General features: G+C 43.9%; 1 protein-coding gene across 2 annotated transcripts in view; it reads right to left on the bottom strand.

The window, feature by feature from the left end:
• MYO5B (myosin VB) overlaps positions 1-16,393 on the bottom strand; it is a 143,337-nt gene that overhangs the window by 20,278 nt on the left and 106,666 nt on the right. For both annotated transcript variants that reach the window (XM_033085915.2, XM_033085916.2), the window contains exons 22-27: positions 14,898-15,137; positions 10,264-10,348; positions 8,770-8,918; positions 7,923-8,042; positions 6,724-6,861; positions 5,118-5,180 (exon numbers count right to left, since the gene is read on the bottom strand). In XM_033085915.2, the coding sequence (XP_032941806.1) occupies positions 5,118-5,180; positions 6,724-6,861; positions 7,923-8,042; positions 8,770-8,918; positions 10,264-10,348; positions 14,898-15,137 (795 nt within the window). The remainder of the gene's footprint in view (positions 1-5,117; positions 5,181-6,723; positions 6,862-7,922; positions 8,043-8,769; positions 8,919-10,263; positions 10,349-14,897; positions 15,138-16,393) is intronic.

Genomic DNA, 16,393 nt, shown 5'->3' with positions numbered 1-16,393 from the left:
TGGAGGATTTCCTTCCCCTGGTGTCTCCTCAAATTGGTGTTTGACAGGCAGGGCCAACACTGTGCTAGTTTGATGCCAAGTGATTCTCCTGAACAACATCTTTGCTGGTACAACTGAAGGGTTTATTCCCTTCAGCATGGCAGCAGCAGAAGATAGAAGAATAGAACTCTGGCAGCTAAGACATCCTTTATTTTAGTCTGTCACCATACAGCTTTGTTTGCAGGTGGCAGCACAACATTTGGCAGCTCTTTGCCACCACCTAAAACCCACCTGGAGAATCCTAGCTGGGTCAAGAGCAGCTTTGCTCCTGCACATGGTGCAATCATAGAGTCATGGAATTGTCTGGATTGGAAGGGATCTTAAAGCTCATTCCTGCCATGGGCAGAGACACCTTCCACTGTCCCAGGGTGCTTCAAGCTCCTCCAACCTGGCCTTGGACTCTTCCAGAGATCCAAGGGCAGCTTTTCTGGGAAACCTGTACCAGAGCCTCACCCCCCACTCACAGACAACAACTTCTTCCCAATATCCCATCTAAATCTACCTGCTGAGCTTCTGGAGACTGGGTGGGAGCCACAGCAGCCCACCTTGCCTTTGCACTGATCCCCACCTCTGGCTGCTGCAAGGTGACACCCAGGCCTGCTCCCTCCCATCCCCATGCTCCCAGACTTCCCAGGCAATGCCAAACCCCAACAGGACCCTTGACCAACACCCCTGCACATGGGCTGACAAAAACTGCTGTGTGATGTGCAGTCAGCTCCCACCCATGTAGATTTTCCAGTGTCTGCACAAGATCATTCCCCACCGTCACCCACGTGCCTCGTCTCCCTGCTGCTTACTGAGCCTTTCCAAAGCTTCCTTTCACAACCCCTCTTATCTCTGGGATATCTGCTTCATTATCAGCTTGGGCTGAGTCAAGCTAATGAATCCAAAAATGGCTGGGGGGGATGGGGGCAATTTATACCATTTACACAGTGTGTAGCTAGCACAGCTGTGTAAACCCCGTTTCCATAGGAAACGGGTGTTGTAATTATAAATCCTTACAAATTATAAATAGCATGGCTTATCACAGCAGAGGTGTGAACAGAATAGCTGATCTGGCATCTGGGCAGCATGCTCCTAGCTGAACAAACAACTTCAGTAATGGGGCATATTCAGGTACTTTATACCATCTGTCATTAAAAAAAACCAAAAGGATAAGAAATGCCTTAGAACCAACAATTCCTCCACATTAACCACAGCAGAGGGAGTATGTGAGACATGGGCTTTTCTGTAACTGGTGTTTAAAGCAGGAGTTGGAAGTGTGTGCATGGTGGGAATTGTTATCAAACTGGGTTTAACTCTTCCTGCTATGTGGAGAACATCACCCCTCACTGATTGTGAAAGCACTACATTTACTAAAATTACTAAATTTTACTAATCTACTAATCAGTAATTCACTAAAATTACTCTTCTGTGGGTTTTCTTTCATTTGCTGCTTTCCTTTGTCTTAACCTTCCTTCTCCTCCTCTTTGTATCCCTTTCTCCCACTCTTTTTTATAATGGCTAACTCCCAGGACTGGTCATTTCAAGCTCTGCTCTGTTTAGAAACAAAGCCAGGAAAACCAGGAAAGAAAGCAATAACCAATAACCCTCCTCCAAGAGCCCCTACCGTACACTCCTTTCAAAGTTTACATTTAAATTTATTGCCTACTCCTTTCTTTGTGGATTTCATGGAGCAGTGTTAAAACACCTTCTGTCCCCAGCCCATGCATCCTTTCTGCATCAGCACCTGCCAGGGAAGATCAGAAGCTAAAATAAAATGCTATGGATGTGGAAAGAGATTTCTACTGGCAAAGTGAAAAATGTTCTTTCTTCAGCACAGTCCAGTCATGCTGATTTATTTGACAAATATCTGACAAATAAATTTGACCAAAAAATTTTACAGTCAGAATGCACTGAACTTGAACTCACACTTGCCCTAACATATGCAGTGTTAAAGAACTCTGACAGGGGTACCTGAGCACTAATGCTGATGGAAACAGCTCCACTCTTTAGTAAAGAGCTTACAGAGCAGTGCTGGGGGAAGTGTGAGCCTGCCTAAGTCAGAGGTTAGCACTGCCATGCCAAGATTTCACCTCCTTCTTCTTCTCTTCTGGTACTCTGCAGGAAAAGAGAATTAAATCCTCCATGCAGCTCATTTTATGATGAGCTGCCAAGTCTACGGGATGGAACAAACATCCCAGCTATGCAACGAGTGAGAAACTGAATTATGCATCATGGTCCTGCTTGGAATCCTAGGATGTGTGAGTTAGGAAGGACCTTCAAAGGCCATCTAGTCCAGCTTCCACTAGAACAGGCTGCTCAGAAACACAGAGTCAGAGCAAGGGCTCCTTGGTGCTTTCATTCCCACTGCCACTTTCCCAGCTTGAAAAAACAAGGAAAACACATTTTTCACTGGCGAGTCTGTTTTGAATTCCTGGATAAAGACTAATCCAACATCTGGCTGGATGTGTTTTGGGACAGCATCTCCTGCGAAATGTATTTATTCATTACAAAGGCAGGTAACTTCTGCCTGTAAATTTATCAGTGTTCGCTGAAGTTTCAGACATTTCTCTTCAGCCTTACAAAACTAAAAACCAGATGAGCCTCTCTAACGGAGCACTGTGACTCCATCAGAATCTGCATCAAGACAAGGCTCCCCACCAGACACTAATTCCAAAGCAAATCCCTGCCATCATGGGTGTCATGACAGTAACAATTATACTAATAATTACACCAAGACACCAAGCTGGAGGACAGCAGACACCCATGAAGTATCAGAGCACGTGCTGGTTGCAGAAACCAGACCAGCACAGCCATCCAGTACCACCCACACCTTGTACTGCCCTGCTTGAGGGGCTGTGAGTCCCAAAAATGTCATAAAAGTATGGAATCTTACAACAGCAGAAATAGTTTGAGTTGGAAGGGACCTTAAAGCTCATCTAGTTTAAACTGAAAGAGAGAAGGTTTAGATCAGAAAAAATTCCTGGCTGGGAGGGTGGGCAGGCCCTGGCAAGGGGTGCCCAGAGCTGCCCCTGGATCCCTGGAAGTGTCCAAGGCTGGATGGGAGCAGCCTGGTCCTGTGGAAGGTGTCCCTGTGTGTGGCTGACTAACTGGTACCTCACAAACCACTCAAGAGCACCCACAGAAAGACTGTCCTGTGTGTGAGCTCATAGGCACCTCAGAGTATTTCCTTGAGATAAACTCTTTTTCAGCTGGTAAAAATGAAAAACAGACATATGCACAAAAAACTTTTAAAGGAGGCAGAGATAGTACAAATATTTGATATGTAATTTAGCAGGAGAAAGAGAAGAGAGGAATAGCTTTGTCACAGCCATGGAAGCAGCTGTCAAGGGGGAAAGAGGGAAAAGAAGCCCTCAAAATCAGCAGTAAGTCACTCTTGAGCCGCAGACAGATCCTTCAGGCTGTGTCCTATGTACAGATGTGGGGAGAACAGCAGGGAGGTGCATTTATCTCTTTTTCAGGGGTCCTTCTCAGATGAACACTCCTATAGAGAATGTGAAATCCCTGCAGGTTAATTTTCCACCCATTTTAGACTACAGTTTAAAGAACCCCGCATTTTTAGCAACATATGCCACCTATTATTATGAAATGGTTTTAATGTTAAATGGTATTTTAAAGTTTGTTAGATATGTTGAAGTATGAATGCTAGTATGTTAGTGTGGAGAAAGTAGGAAAATCCAAAATTAGTATTTCCATTCTGCACTTCCAGGGTTAGACCCTGAAGAAAACACAGTTTGTGAACTCACACCAAAGTCAGAACTCCAGAAGCCACTTAAGGAGGTGGTGGTTCTCATCTGCTGGGTTTTCCCCTTCCAAACTGCAACTCCACTTTGCTTTACAAGGTCAAGAAACTCACACCTTCCACAAGTATGTTTAGCCAACTGGAAGACACTTGGGCAGTGACCTTGCCATGCTTCTTCTCCAAGGGGGTAAGCAGAAGCATTAAGGAAATTCAGGGGGGTTTCCCTCCATCACAAACAGCACATTTAGCCAGAGCTACAACAGTATCATGCTAGGAAAATAAAACTGGTTTGATTAAATGTCATAAAAATCTACTGCTAGAGATAAAAGTTTAGCAACATCCCTTCCATCTCTAATTTCTGCTTTTTTTTCCATCCTTTTGAGGAGATGATGCAGAAGCAAAAATCAGTATTGCTACTGACAGATGGTTTAGCATCATGTTATTCTGGAAAACGTATGTTCCTCTGGACTTCTCAGTTGCATTGCAATATTTGTTAAGGGTATAGGGAGAAAAGGAACACTGGAAAAGTAGGTCTGCACTGAAAAAACCAACAACATAAAAAAGTATCCCTTAGTAACCCTATTCTAGGAACTGATTTTCTGAGGATAATCAGGACATAAGAATTGGTCTAAAACAGCCAAGGCCAGAAGTGTCTGAATACAGTTAAAGCAGGAGGAAAGAATCCACTGAAGCTGGCAGTAGGAGCCCAGGAGGTTTCAGTTGCTCTGATTGTCACAAGCAGAAAGTGATGGAGACAGAAACTGGCTGCATTTAGAGCTTGGGGGCAAGATGAATTCTAGAGTAGGGCAACAGCTGAGAAAGACAGGATGACTGTGATAAGCCAGCACTTCTGCTAGGAGATGGAAGCTATTACCACAGATATATCCGGGTTTGACCTGAGTGGCACCTTGGGGTGGCACGAAATGGGGGTAGGAAGCAGAAGTGGAGCCTGGAACAAGAAACAGCAGCAAGAATTTACACCTGCTGCAAAGCTGACTGATGAGACCTGCAGTGCCCCGCCAAAGGGGGCCCAACAAAGCCTCAGAGGGAATACCTGCCATGGAAAAAGCCCCCTGGACCATGAATCGGTTTGCTACCTCCATGGATGACTGAGAGACAGGCAGATCAGCAGAGAACAGATGTTGCCTCAGAGAGAAACTTCTGTGAGCCCATCCCAGGCCCAGGAGCTGATGGTGAGCTACAGCTCTCCAACTGCCCGCTCTAACAGAGCTGACTACAGCAGGTTTTGGACTTCTATCACGTTCACACCATTTCTCTGGGCTGCTGGAGCCATGAAATAGATTACAGCACTAAGTCAAAGCCTCTCACTCACCTTCAAGCTGTTGTATGCAAAATCTTCATGTTCTGAAGTCGCTTCAGTCTTTGTTTCAACTACCTGTGCAGATTAAAGAGGTAAATTTGTATTTAGGAGCAGGCAGAGGAATGGCACACAGCACAGGGTAGCTAGGCACATCTCCATCAGCATTCAGCCCTGCTGGCCAGCTCAAGCATAATAATGTCATTAATTGCCATCAGACAGCATCCCAGCAACACCAGTGGGGCAGAGGACACTCCAGGAGAAATGAGTTTAATCTCTCATTAATATCCTGACAGCTGAGCCTCACTGCAGCTTTCAAACAATCACAGTCATTAAGGGAAAAATCTTCAACGTAGCAGCAGTTGGAAAACAGGTTCCTAATCCTCCTGCAGCAGGAATGAGAGGCTGGGGAAGTCTCCCATTTCATGTGTTTCCTGGAAATTGCTAGGTGGGATCAATAAGGATATCTAGTGACACAAGTAAGTAACTACTGTTGATGATCTTGTTGAGTCTCTTACTGCATTGTTCAAAGGTACACTGATCTCACACTGGAGAGTTATAATGAAAGCAACTCCCAAACAAAGCAGCCCCAGAAATTTCAAATATGTACTCAAGAGGGATGGCATTTGCTCAACAATTTGTAAAACAGCATCTTCAGTGCTTCAGGACATCAAGCACACAGCAGCACTGCTGTTTCATAGCACACACTGGCCTCTGACAAGCCACAGAGCCTTTAGCTACAGATGGCAGGGAAAGCACACAAAGGAAATGTGCTCTTAAAACCCCCCACCCCAGAAGTCAGCTCACCACAACCTAGAGAGCTGTATTTTCAGACTTATAGACTCCTGTCCCCTGAGTTACCACTGGGCTGTCAGTAATCTTAATTTTTTTAATATACATGTTTTTAATTTGCTTTCAAGCTAGCAACTCAAACTTTAGAAAGCTTATTTTTGGTTTTTTTTCACAAGGAAGGAAGGATACAGCAAAAGAATATTCCCACCTTGCAAGAGAAGTGAAGAACCCATTCTTCTAACAGCTATCCTGGTATTTCTGATTTACTACACTACTTTTAACCTGCATTCCTCTCTACGATCATTGCTGAAGGAAAAAACCTAACCAAAACACACAGATGATAATAAAACCAAACTGAAGACACCAGCCTGACTGACATGTGTGTGAAGTGCTTTTCAGCTCTTTTCATGCTACACACTGCTGGATGAGGGGAAGCCAGGACAGCAAAGAAATGTTTGAAAAACAGAAATCACCCAAACTGGAAGGTTGTTGAACATGCAGGGTGCCACATGTGAGAAACAGGGCCTGTGCTGGTGGAATAACGTGTGCCAAAATTGATTTCACATTTCATTGCTTTCAAGAAGTTTAAAATACTTCCCTAAATATGTTATAACTAGCTTGTTTGAACAAATAAATAAAGCAGTTCTCCTGTCCAATTGTCCTTAGTTAACAAAAAAAAGTTTATCTCCATTCTCCAGATGGATTTGTAGCCTCTTAAGCTGAACTTGTCACTCTTAAAGCTAAATTCCTACATCATGTGGCCTCAGGCAATCAAGGAAAGCCAGTTACAAATATGAAATATTAGTATCCATGAAAAGACGTCTCTTGCCTGGGATTTCTTGCTCTCTTGCTCCTTTTTCTCCAGCTGGGTTTGCAGCTTCTTCCTCTCCAGCTCAAGCTCCCTCACTCGCTTCTGCAGCTTTAGGAAGAGAGTCATGTCCATGGCTGCTTTCTCCATCCCAATCTCCTGGAGAAGAACAGGAGGCAGGGAAGAAAAGAGAAGACCTCAGTGTCAAGTTTTATAACCATGCACAGTTCCAGATGACCCTGACTGTACATCAGCCACAGCCAGGAACAGGAGCATCCTTACATCCTAACACATGTACTTCCAAAGAGCAAATCCACATTTTAAACATCTATTTTTCATGCTAGTAAAATAGCTGACCTGTTTTGATACATCACTGAATGCTCAACAGCCTGAAGGATAAGTACATGATGGGGGCTAAGAACAACAAAAATGCCCTACTGGGTCCCTTTAAGTCAAGAGTTTATTTGTTGGGGTTTTTTTAGCTGCTTGCACCTGGAACATTTCATATAAAAACATTGTCAATACTGATTATTTTGTCTTCAGAACATGCTTTCAGAGCAGCTCAGAAATACTAAACCAATATAAGACAGCAGCCAGCAGAGGGAAATGGGGGCCTCTGTAGGCATGGTATTGTGACACAAAATATGGTCCTGCAAGGGTAGGGCTAACCCTATTGATCACCCAAAAGTGCTCTTGAGTCAGGAAAGTTGAGTTTAAAACGCAGCCTATTCTATCAGATGTAAGTAAAAACATATTTCCCTTTTCCACCGGATTCTTGATAGCCAAGGAATAATTTGTGCTGCTCTTTCCTGCATTAGGAGACTCTTGATTTGATTGCAGGGGCTGTGCTGGCCAGCAAAGCATCTGGGAATGAAAATGCTTGGGGCATGAGGGCAGTGAATTCTGGTGTCCTTGCAGAGAAGGATCGTGATCCAGTCATGATCCATCAGTGCTGGGTGTAACTGCTGTGATGAATTTTCATCAGTCTTTAAGCTGGTATGGCCCAAAGGCAGCACTGCATTATTTTTAGAGCCCTGATGCTGCAAACAAGAAGAGTTTGCCAGAGCACCACGACCCTGCAGTCCCTCTCACACAATTAACAACGGGTCTCTACAGCATGGAATCAATTTTATCCATCGTGCCTTACTGCCCTGCTGCCAACCCCACACCCATCACCCCCAGAGCAGGGCTCCCCTGCCCTCCCTCCTCAGTCACTGTACCTCCACCTGCTGTATCACATCCTCGGTGTCCCCGATCTCAGAGGTGCAGATGGATGGGTTATTGGAATCAGACTCCAAGCTGCTCTGGTTGGATGGGTTTCTCCTGTGCCCTGGTGTTTGCTGCCAAGAAATGATGCAGACGCATAAAGCACCCAGTGTTAAAGGATTCCTCTCCTAATGTTGCTTCTTTAGAGCAAATATGTGACTACATACTTCAGTTATCTTATAATTACATGTTCTAAGTTTTTATGCCCTTAAAATTCATATTAGCACTTCAAAGTGCAAAAGTGATATAGAAACTCAGTTTAAAAATACTGCATGAATTAAAGGCTCTTCATGACACCAGATGACCATGCAAATCTGGTTGTGCTGCTGACAGCACCCTCCAGGACTCTTTAAAAACCACTTGGCCTTCCATCAAATCCAGCAGCACTCTGATTTTCAACAGTTTTTATAACTTTAGCAATGCTGACCCTAAAGACTTTGGGTTTTGAAATTCTGTAATCATATTGCTGGAGGGTTTTTTTCTTTGTTTTTTTAACCCAACACCTACACATGAACCTCACTGACACAAAAGCAAAACAAGAACAACCATGGTCCAGCTTTTTCTGAGATTCACAGACATCTTTAAGCATGGAAGACCAAGCTCTTTTTTCAAGGCACACAATGGTTTGGCTCCAGTGGTATTCCTAGATAGGTATTCCTAGATAGGTATTCCTAGAAATACCAAACACAAACTGTCTACTAATGGCAGTTCTATTAAATTGAGGGTGAGTGAGCCACGTTATCCAGGCACCAACATCAGGTCCAGGGCACAAGGGAACAGGGATAATTCCAGCTTCGTTACCTTAATAATGGTAATTTCATCCATCAACCTGTCGTATCTCTGCTCCAGACTTGCATACTCTTTTATCAGGTTCTGATAACGAGATCTATCTTCTTCCAGCTCTTTCTTCAACTGGATATTTTCCTCAACTGTGTTTCGTGCAAATTCATCTTTAAAATAGGAAGGGAAGAAAAAATAAAAAGGAAATTATGAACTCCAGCTCAGAAACAAGCTTCTTGTAAACATGTAGAACAACAACAGCTAATGAACAAAACACTCTCTGCCAAGAGCCTTTAAAATGCATGTAAGCATTTGCTAATATTTAGAGACTATTGTAATCTGCATTTGCCTCCTCAACATTTGGAACAGCTTGAGCTCTTTTACTTGCAGGGCAGTCCTTTGCCTTGAGTTAAAGAGAAGTCTCCAGCACCTACAAATCATCATTTAACTGTGGCAGTTCCAGCTCCCATGGGCCAGCCATAAGCCCACTTAAGAAAATATCAGCACTGTACAGAAATACACTTGTGTTGAAAAAGTGGTACTTGCTGCATACAAAACCTTCCCTGCCTGCTTCCCACCAGCAGCTTTGGCATAGGAGCAAATCAACAACAGCAGCTCCTCCTCATGCCTTCCTCAGTCTCACCATGGTAAGACTGTGGGGGTTCAAAGAAGTTTTTACTCAAATAAATTTAGCTATTTACTAAAAACTCCCATCTGGAAGCAAACCCAGCCCCTTCTCTTCCTGAGGAACCAGCCAAATGTAGCCTGTGTGCTGTTTTAAATGGGTGAACAACAAACCAACCCCCTCCACTTCCTTTCTCCCATCTTAGATGCTCAAAAAAAATCCTGTAAGGGACAAATAAATATATGTTATCTTCATTCCTTTATTTTCTGTTAGGCTAGGAGCAAAAGGCAGTTCACAAGTACCATGGAACAGTGATAGTTACATCCACAGCATGAAGATCTTTGTAAATCCTGCTGCAAAATCAAAGCTCAAAAGGATGACAAAAACCAGAAAAGCTCCATACACGCATGAGAGTCCCTTTCGTGAAATGGGATTTTCCCAGGTTGCTTCCCCCTATGAATGACTTGTCAGCTAAGTCTCTGCTTTTAAAATACACTCACAGTCTCACGTCACACTAGAGAAATCCTTTGTCACAGCTTAATGTGAATTGTGCTGCCCATTGGATCCTTTATTAATCATTCTTGGGACACACCTATTCCCTACTCCATCAGCTTCACTGCCTCCCACACCATCTGCATGAAATACTGAACTAAAAAGCCTTGTTAGGGACTTTATTCTGTAATTCACCAATTAAACTGGCCTCTGGCTTATCACCCACCAGTAGGACAGCACGAACAGAACTACCTGCACAACAAAATAGAGACAAAAGCCACCAGGAAAGGGTCACAGGAAGACTAACACTTTTCAAGGCAGGAAAAATGAGCTTCAGGGGAGAAGATTAAACCCTTGTCTAATGGAGGCATGATGATGCTACAGGCAGTTTTTCCTACCTTCAGACTGACAGAGAATCCTGCTGTTCAGCTCCTCTTTTTCCTGCTTCAGGAGAGTGTTTTCTTCTTCCAGGTCGGAGATACGCTACGGAGCAAGGCAGAGGGTTACTGCTGGCTGCAGGGCAGAGCTCCTGCAGGGATTAATTTCACCTGGCAGGAGACAGGGGGCTTTGTTCAGCCTCTCTTTGCTCTTTAAAAAATCTGTTCCCCTGCGCTTTGCCACTTATCCTTTGTACACCAGTAGCAGAAGCACAGCAGAAATGCACTGCTACAACAGAGAATAACTTTCCCTTTCCTGAGAGAACTTCTCCCTTAAATCAATATTTTCAGCAGAATCTTACAAAACACTGAGCAGCTGGACTTGGTGGTCATGATCTGCAGGAGTGAAGCTCTTTCAAATGATCAGGTCATCAAATCAGAGATTTATTTTTACATCTCAATGGGCTTCACCGTTGTCTTCAAGTCACAGAACCAAGTCACAGCTGCTGGGGAAATAAATCTGCTGACTGTTCCCAGAGATGTAGCACTTCAGGAGCTGATGGACACAGTGGATGTGAGTTGAATGAACAGGTCAGGCTTTTTTAACTTTATTGTACCCAATCCATAGCACGGTGAGTCACTTCAGTGCTTCCCACAACTACAGAACCTCTGGTACACTGAGGAATGACATGTACCAGGGCCCTTGGCAATACATCAGCAGCATATTCAGCAATTATTAACAACAACAATTGCCTCATAAAAAATAATGAGAACAGGCACTAAATGCTGCAAAATGCTATTTTCACTTGTCACAACTGCAAGGCTGGACTGATGCTGACAGCAACCAATCCTGGAACGTTACTCAGCTTCCTGAATTCTGGTGCATTCAACAGCGTTATCTCAAAACACACAACCACCATATTGTCAAGTGAAATCACTGCCACAGCTAAGCAGGATGATTCTGCTGCTGTCAGGGGGGACAACACACATCATCCCAGCACGTGTCATTCCCTATGCTGCTCCTTCACTTCCTGTAGCCACTGCTTAGGAAAGGACAGCACACAGCAGAAGGATATCAAGGCGCCAACGATAAACAACACTGTAAACACCACAATAAGAGTTTTCAAAGCCCAAGAGTAATAATTTTGCTGTCACCACTAGATTAAATTTATAGGCAGCCCAGCTGGCATGCATTCCTAGTGCAGATTTCAGTCTTCCACACAAGCATGCTCAAATTAAGGCATTTTATCAAACACTGGCTATGCCAGATACATACTAATGGTGAGGACAAAACCACAATGAGTATTTTCTTGTAAGTCACGACTGAATCAGTCCTGTTCCATGCACAAACTGAAAAACCTCCCCACTCGTTACTCTCCCTGCTAATTTACTCCAGCTGTCTGTGTTACATCTGTCTGCACCTCTCCTAGAAGGCTGGAGTTTGGGTGTATAACTAGAAGGTGAAAAACCCCACAGTTTAAGCTACAGGTGTTTTAAATGCCGTGAACTGAGCCAGGATTTTAATATTCTGTACCAAAACCAACTGCACTCCTTCACCATAAATCACATTTACCATTAGATAAGCATTAGCGTCTTCAGGGTAGGAAGAATTCTTTATAAAAATGGAGAAGAGATATAGCAGCGATGGAATGGAAGGAAAACCTGTGCTGCAATTTTTAAGATGTTCTCTTGAGCCACGGAATTTGTTTCCTGCATTCCTGTTTCTACATGAAACAGAAACAATCTCAGAGCTCACAAACTGTGTGCAGCCAAGCCCAGTGGGAACGTTCCACTACATACAGGGAGAGGCAAAGGGAGCAGGTCACACAATGGCCAAGCAGCACCAACTCCATCCCTGATACCTACATGGACAATTTTTCACCTCCTGCTTGTATTTCCACAGGAAACAGATCTTTGGAGGTGCTTCAAATCAACAGCACCTTTTTGAAAGATTTCTGTGTAAGATGCTGAGCAGGGAGCACTTGTCATGGTTGCAGCTCTTATCTAAGTGCTACCCTGGAACAACCTGCTCATGAGATCTGCCTCCCATCTTACCCCAGTCTTGTAAGGAAAGGATGATGGCATTTGGCACTTTTTAAAGAAATTCCTGGCCAGGCTGTGAATTACCCTAGCTCACCAAGCCAGAAGATCAGGTGCTACCAAAAGCCCTAGAAAGACCTACTGGTACTTACCCATATGTTTCAAACTTTATCACAAAATTAAATAAGAAGAGCTATTCTAAAATTAAGGACTTGGAGAGAATAGCTAATGTTGAAGAGATTAAAGGACTTTTTTCCAGTAACTAAATCTTAACTGACATGGACTTGCAGGAGATGCAGAAAAATTATAGGCTCATCTCAGTCTCACTCAGAAGTGAGATGTCTTTGGGAATCTGTCCCATTACAACCATGCCCATGGGTGTCATCTTGACCCTGAAGGTGAAAGCTGCTTCTCACCTGAATTAAGTTTCATGACTCTTCCCTTCTAGCAGATATTAGAGCAACTCAAAAATCTCTTCCCAGAATTTTTCTTGGGAAGTGTTCTGGGTACATTAATATTTTCAGGAAGGAAACAGGCCCTCTCAATTTTCCCACTTATAAAGAAACAAAGGGTGCAATGGAAAGCTAATGCCAGAAAGGGGAGCCTGCACTGCTCATTAGAAATGTTTTATAATTAAACCGTATATTTTCATGGTGAAATGCACAGTATTTGCTCTGCTGTAGGCACTTTTACAACAAGGGAAAGCTTCTGCTTTGTTTCCATGCTTTTTAAAAGCATTTCTTCAGTGATTAAGCCAACCTTCCATCCAAGCGCTCAAACGGAATTTGCAATCAAGAACAGACACAGTTTAACCCCCTTCATCACCTTTAAAATCAAGCATCCTTTCAGGCCCTGAAAGCCTGTGCTGCACCCAGCTAATGAACAGAGCCCTGAGACAAAAAGAATCTTATAATTTTAGAAGGAAATCACTGGTTTCACATGTCCTGTGTGGGTACACCTGAGGTGCAAGGAGTGGAGTAAGTGATCACCTGGCAGCTCTTCTGGTCCAGCCAACAACAGCAAGAAGTGTACAGACTGTTTACCTCCTTGAGAAGCACACCCAAAAGTGCATTTTAGTTGTGCCAGAGGTGCAGGGTAAATCACCCTGACCACAGTCCTCCACCACAGCTTCTCAGCCAAACCCATCACCTGAGGGCTAAGCCTCCAGGGGAGGCTGGCCACAGCAATGGTGCTGTGTGAAGTGCACTACAAGAGCCTCATAAGGACATTCTTCCACTGTAATAATAACACAGGTAATTTTAGGCTCTTTTTTTTAAAAATTTCCAAAAGTGACTCATCTTTAGTTTGTCACACACCAAGTACTGTTCTGGACTAACAGCTGCAAAACAGCTTTTTCTTTGCAATTTGTTGCATAGAAAAGCCCTAAATTCTTTCCAATATCAGGACCAAAGATTCAGTTCAATTTCTGGTGCAGAAGGAATATCATGGATTTAACTTGAGCAGACACAAGCATTTGCAGAAGAAAACTGAACTCTCATCCCAGTGCCTCAGGTGAAGAGAACGGGTGTTACTCAGAATTAATCTGATCAGCAAAGAAATTCAGGGCAAGAGGTTCATCTTTGCTATCTCTAAAGTGTTTTTCTCCCATTAGAATGCCTTCTTGTACAATGGTGGCAGTGTTGGACCGCTTCCACGCCAAGAGATAAAGCATAGAAGCTGCACTTGATTGTCCTTGTGGTTCCCTTCCAAACCAGGATATTCCATGAGTTTGTATGAAGGAGGGAGAAAAAAATAAATCTGTTTTGTGTATATCCCTGCTCCAAACCCTATAAAAGCCCTAACAATCAGCAGCTGATGCTGGAGCAGTTCCTCTCCTCGTGGAGGGAAGTTGTTTTACACATAGGTGATGCTCTGTGAGTACCTACAACACTAGCCAAGTCAGAAACTGAGCCTTGTGCTCCATTCTGGGCTGGGATGAGGAATATTTACATCTCCTAGTACTTACAGCATCTGTGACAGCCCTCTCCAATAATCTGCAGTACAAACCATGAGGAATCACTGTATACACATGGAGCTCTGGCATGTATATGAATCTTAGGACTAGAAAAGCAGTTTGAAGTTGTGCCAGGGCAGGTTTAGCTTGGATATTAGGGAAACTTTTTTAGACTGAAAGGCTTGTAAAGCATTGGAACAGATTGTTCAGGGCAGTGGGGGAGTCAGCAGCCTTGGAAGTGTTTAAAAACTGCATAGATGTGGCACTTGAGGACAAAGCTTAGTGCTGACCACAGTGGTGCTAGGGTTGTGGTCAGACTTGGTGATTTCACAGGTCTTTTTCAACCTTTACAGCTCTGTGATTCCATGATATTCATGGTTATTAGGCATCCAGATTTCCACATGTGTTCGGGTTTGGGTCTTTTCCTTGTGGTTGGCAGCACAAAAGGCATCAGGATGGGGTGTCCTGACACAAGGCAGCCACAGCTCCGGCAGGGATGTCCACCTGCTGCCCCATGAGCTGGCTATAGATTAATCCTAGGGGCATTCAGCAATAGAAATAACAATCAAAGAACAGAAACTCCCCTTCAGAGTTGTGAGGAGTGGGCTTTCACCAGCATGGCCACGTTCAGCAGGCAGCTCAGGCAGGCAGACAGACGTACCTTCCTCAGCAGGTCCCTCTCCTTGCCGTGGCTGTCCTCCATGACCTCCCTCTCCCCGTGAGCCCTCTCCAGCTCCATCCGCAGCCGCTCCATCTCCTCCTGCAGGCTCAGGAGCTGGTTGCCCTCACCCCGCTGGCTCTGCTGGTACTCCTGCAGCTCCTTCTTCAGCTTCTCCACCTCGGAGGAGTGGGCTGATGTCAGCATGGACAGCTGCTCATTCAGAAGCTTGTTCTCCTTGTTCTGCAGCCAACATCCCAAAAACAGGAAAAGAAGAGCACAAGTGACATCAGTGCATGCAGTGATGCACTACAAAAGTAACCACTCAAATCCTCAAGCACGGTGGGTGCCAGGCCCTCAGTAACAAATGTTTCCACGCATATGCTAATGAAGCTCATAAAGCTAAAAGCTATTTCTAAACTGTGACAAAAGCTCCATAATATTTTGGCAACGATTACAGAGGCGTTTGTCAAATTGGTATTATGCTGATATCACTCAGAGCAAAGGCAGACAACTCTGGGTAGCACTGGCAACCAAACCAAAATACAACACTTCTACTACAGCTTCCAAATGCTATTGCTAAATGAGATTGGTTTGTAGTTTCAGGCAGGTTTGTACTATTCCTTTTGCTCTTTACCCTTCTATTCCTGAATCCCGTGCCTGCAGAAACCTGGATTGGCAATGCAGAACTGCAGCCTCAAGCAAAGGAGCTCCCAAAACCCCAGTTTTAAGTCGTGTGCCAGCTCAGTCATCCTTTCATTTGCTCAGGTTTTCACTTTTAAAGCACTTAGCAATGATTTGCTCCCCTGAGAACTGAACTGAAAATTCAGCAGACTTAGCTGATTTTTGGGCTTCAAATCAAAGCCAATGGGCACTACATTGTGATTAATGAAACATCATCACTATTACACATCCCCAGGCCAAAGACCAAGAGCTTCATTAAGAGCCTACTACATAAGCTGTGCTGACTTTGGGTAAGTAATCTTGATACCACAAGAACCATTTTGAAACTTAAAATGCATTCCGGGTTTTAACGTTTGCTCTGATCATCCTTCTGGCTTCTCTTAAGGTGACCTCCCAAAGCAACCCCTCTCACTGCGTCTCAGTGCTCTGAAGCAAGGTAAAGACACATCTCAAATGGAAAAACAAGTAAATGAGGTGTATCAACAATTTTTTTCCTTTGCTCCCTAGTAATGAATTATTAATGAACATCAAAATTCAGCATTCGTATCATATTAGGAAATTATAATTTCTGCATGACCAAAGGTATTTCATAGAATCCTAGAATGATTTGAGCTGGAAGCCTGTCTCATTCCACCCCATCCATGGCAAGGACACCTTTCACTATCCCAGGCTGCTCCAAGCCTATCCAACGTGGCCTTGGACACACAAATACAATATTAATGCACAGGAATGGTTCTGAGGTTTTCTATTAACAACTACAGACATGAGAGAGCATTTACTGGGTTGCACCCCACTTCAGTTAGAGTTTGCTGAAC

The sequence above is a fragment of the Catharus ustulatus genome, chromosome Z (genome assembly GCF_009819885.2).
Source record: "Catharus ustulatus isolate bCatUst1 chromosome Z, bCatUst1.pri.v2, whole genome shotgun sequence".
NCBI classification, from domain to species: Eukaryota; Metazoa; Chordata; class Aves; order Passeriformes; family Turdidae; genus Catharus; species Catharus ustulatus.
Note: the sequence above shows the minus strand (reverse complement) of the source record. Positions and strands in the feature narration are given on the sequence as shown.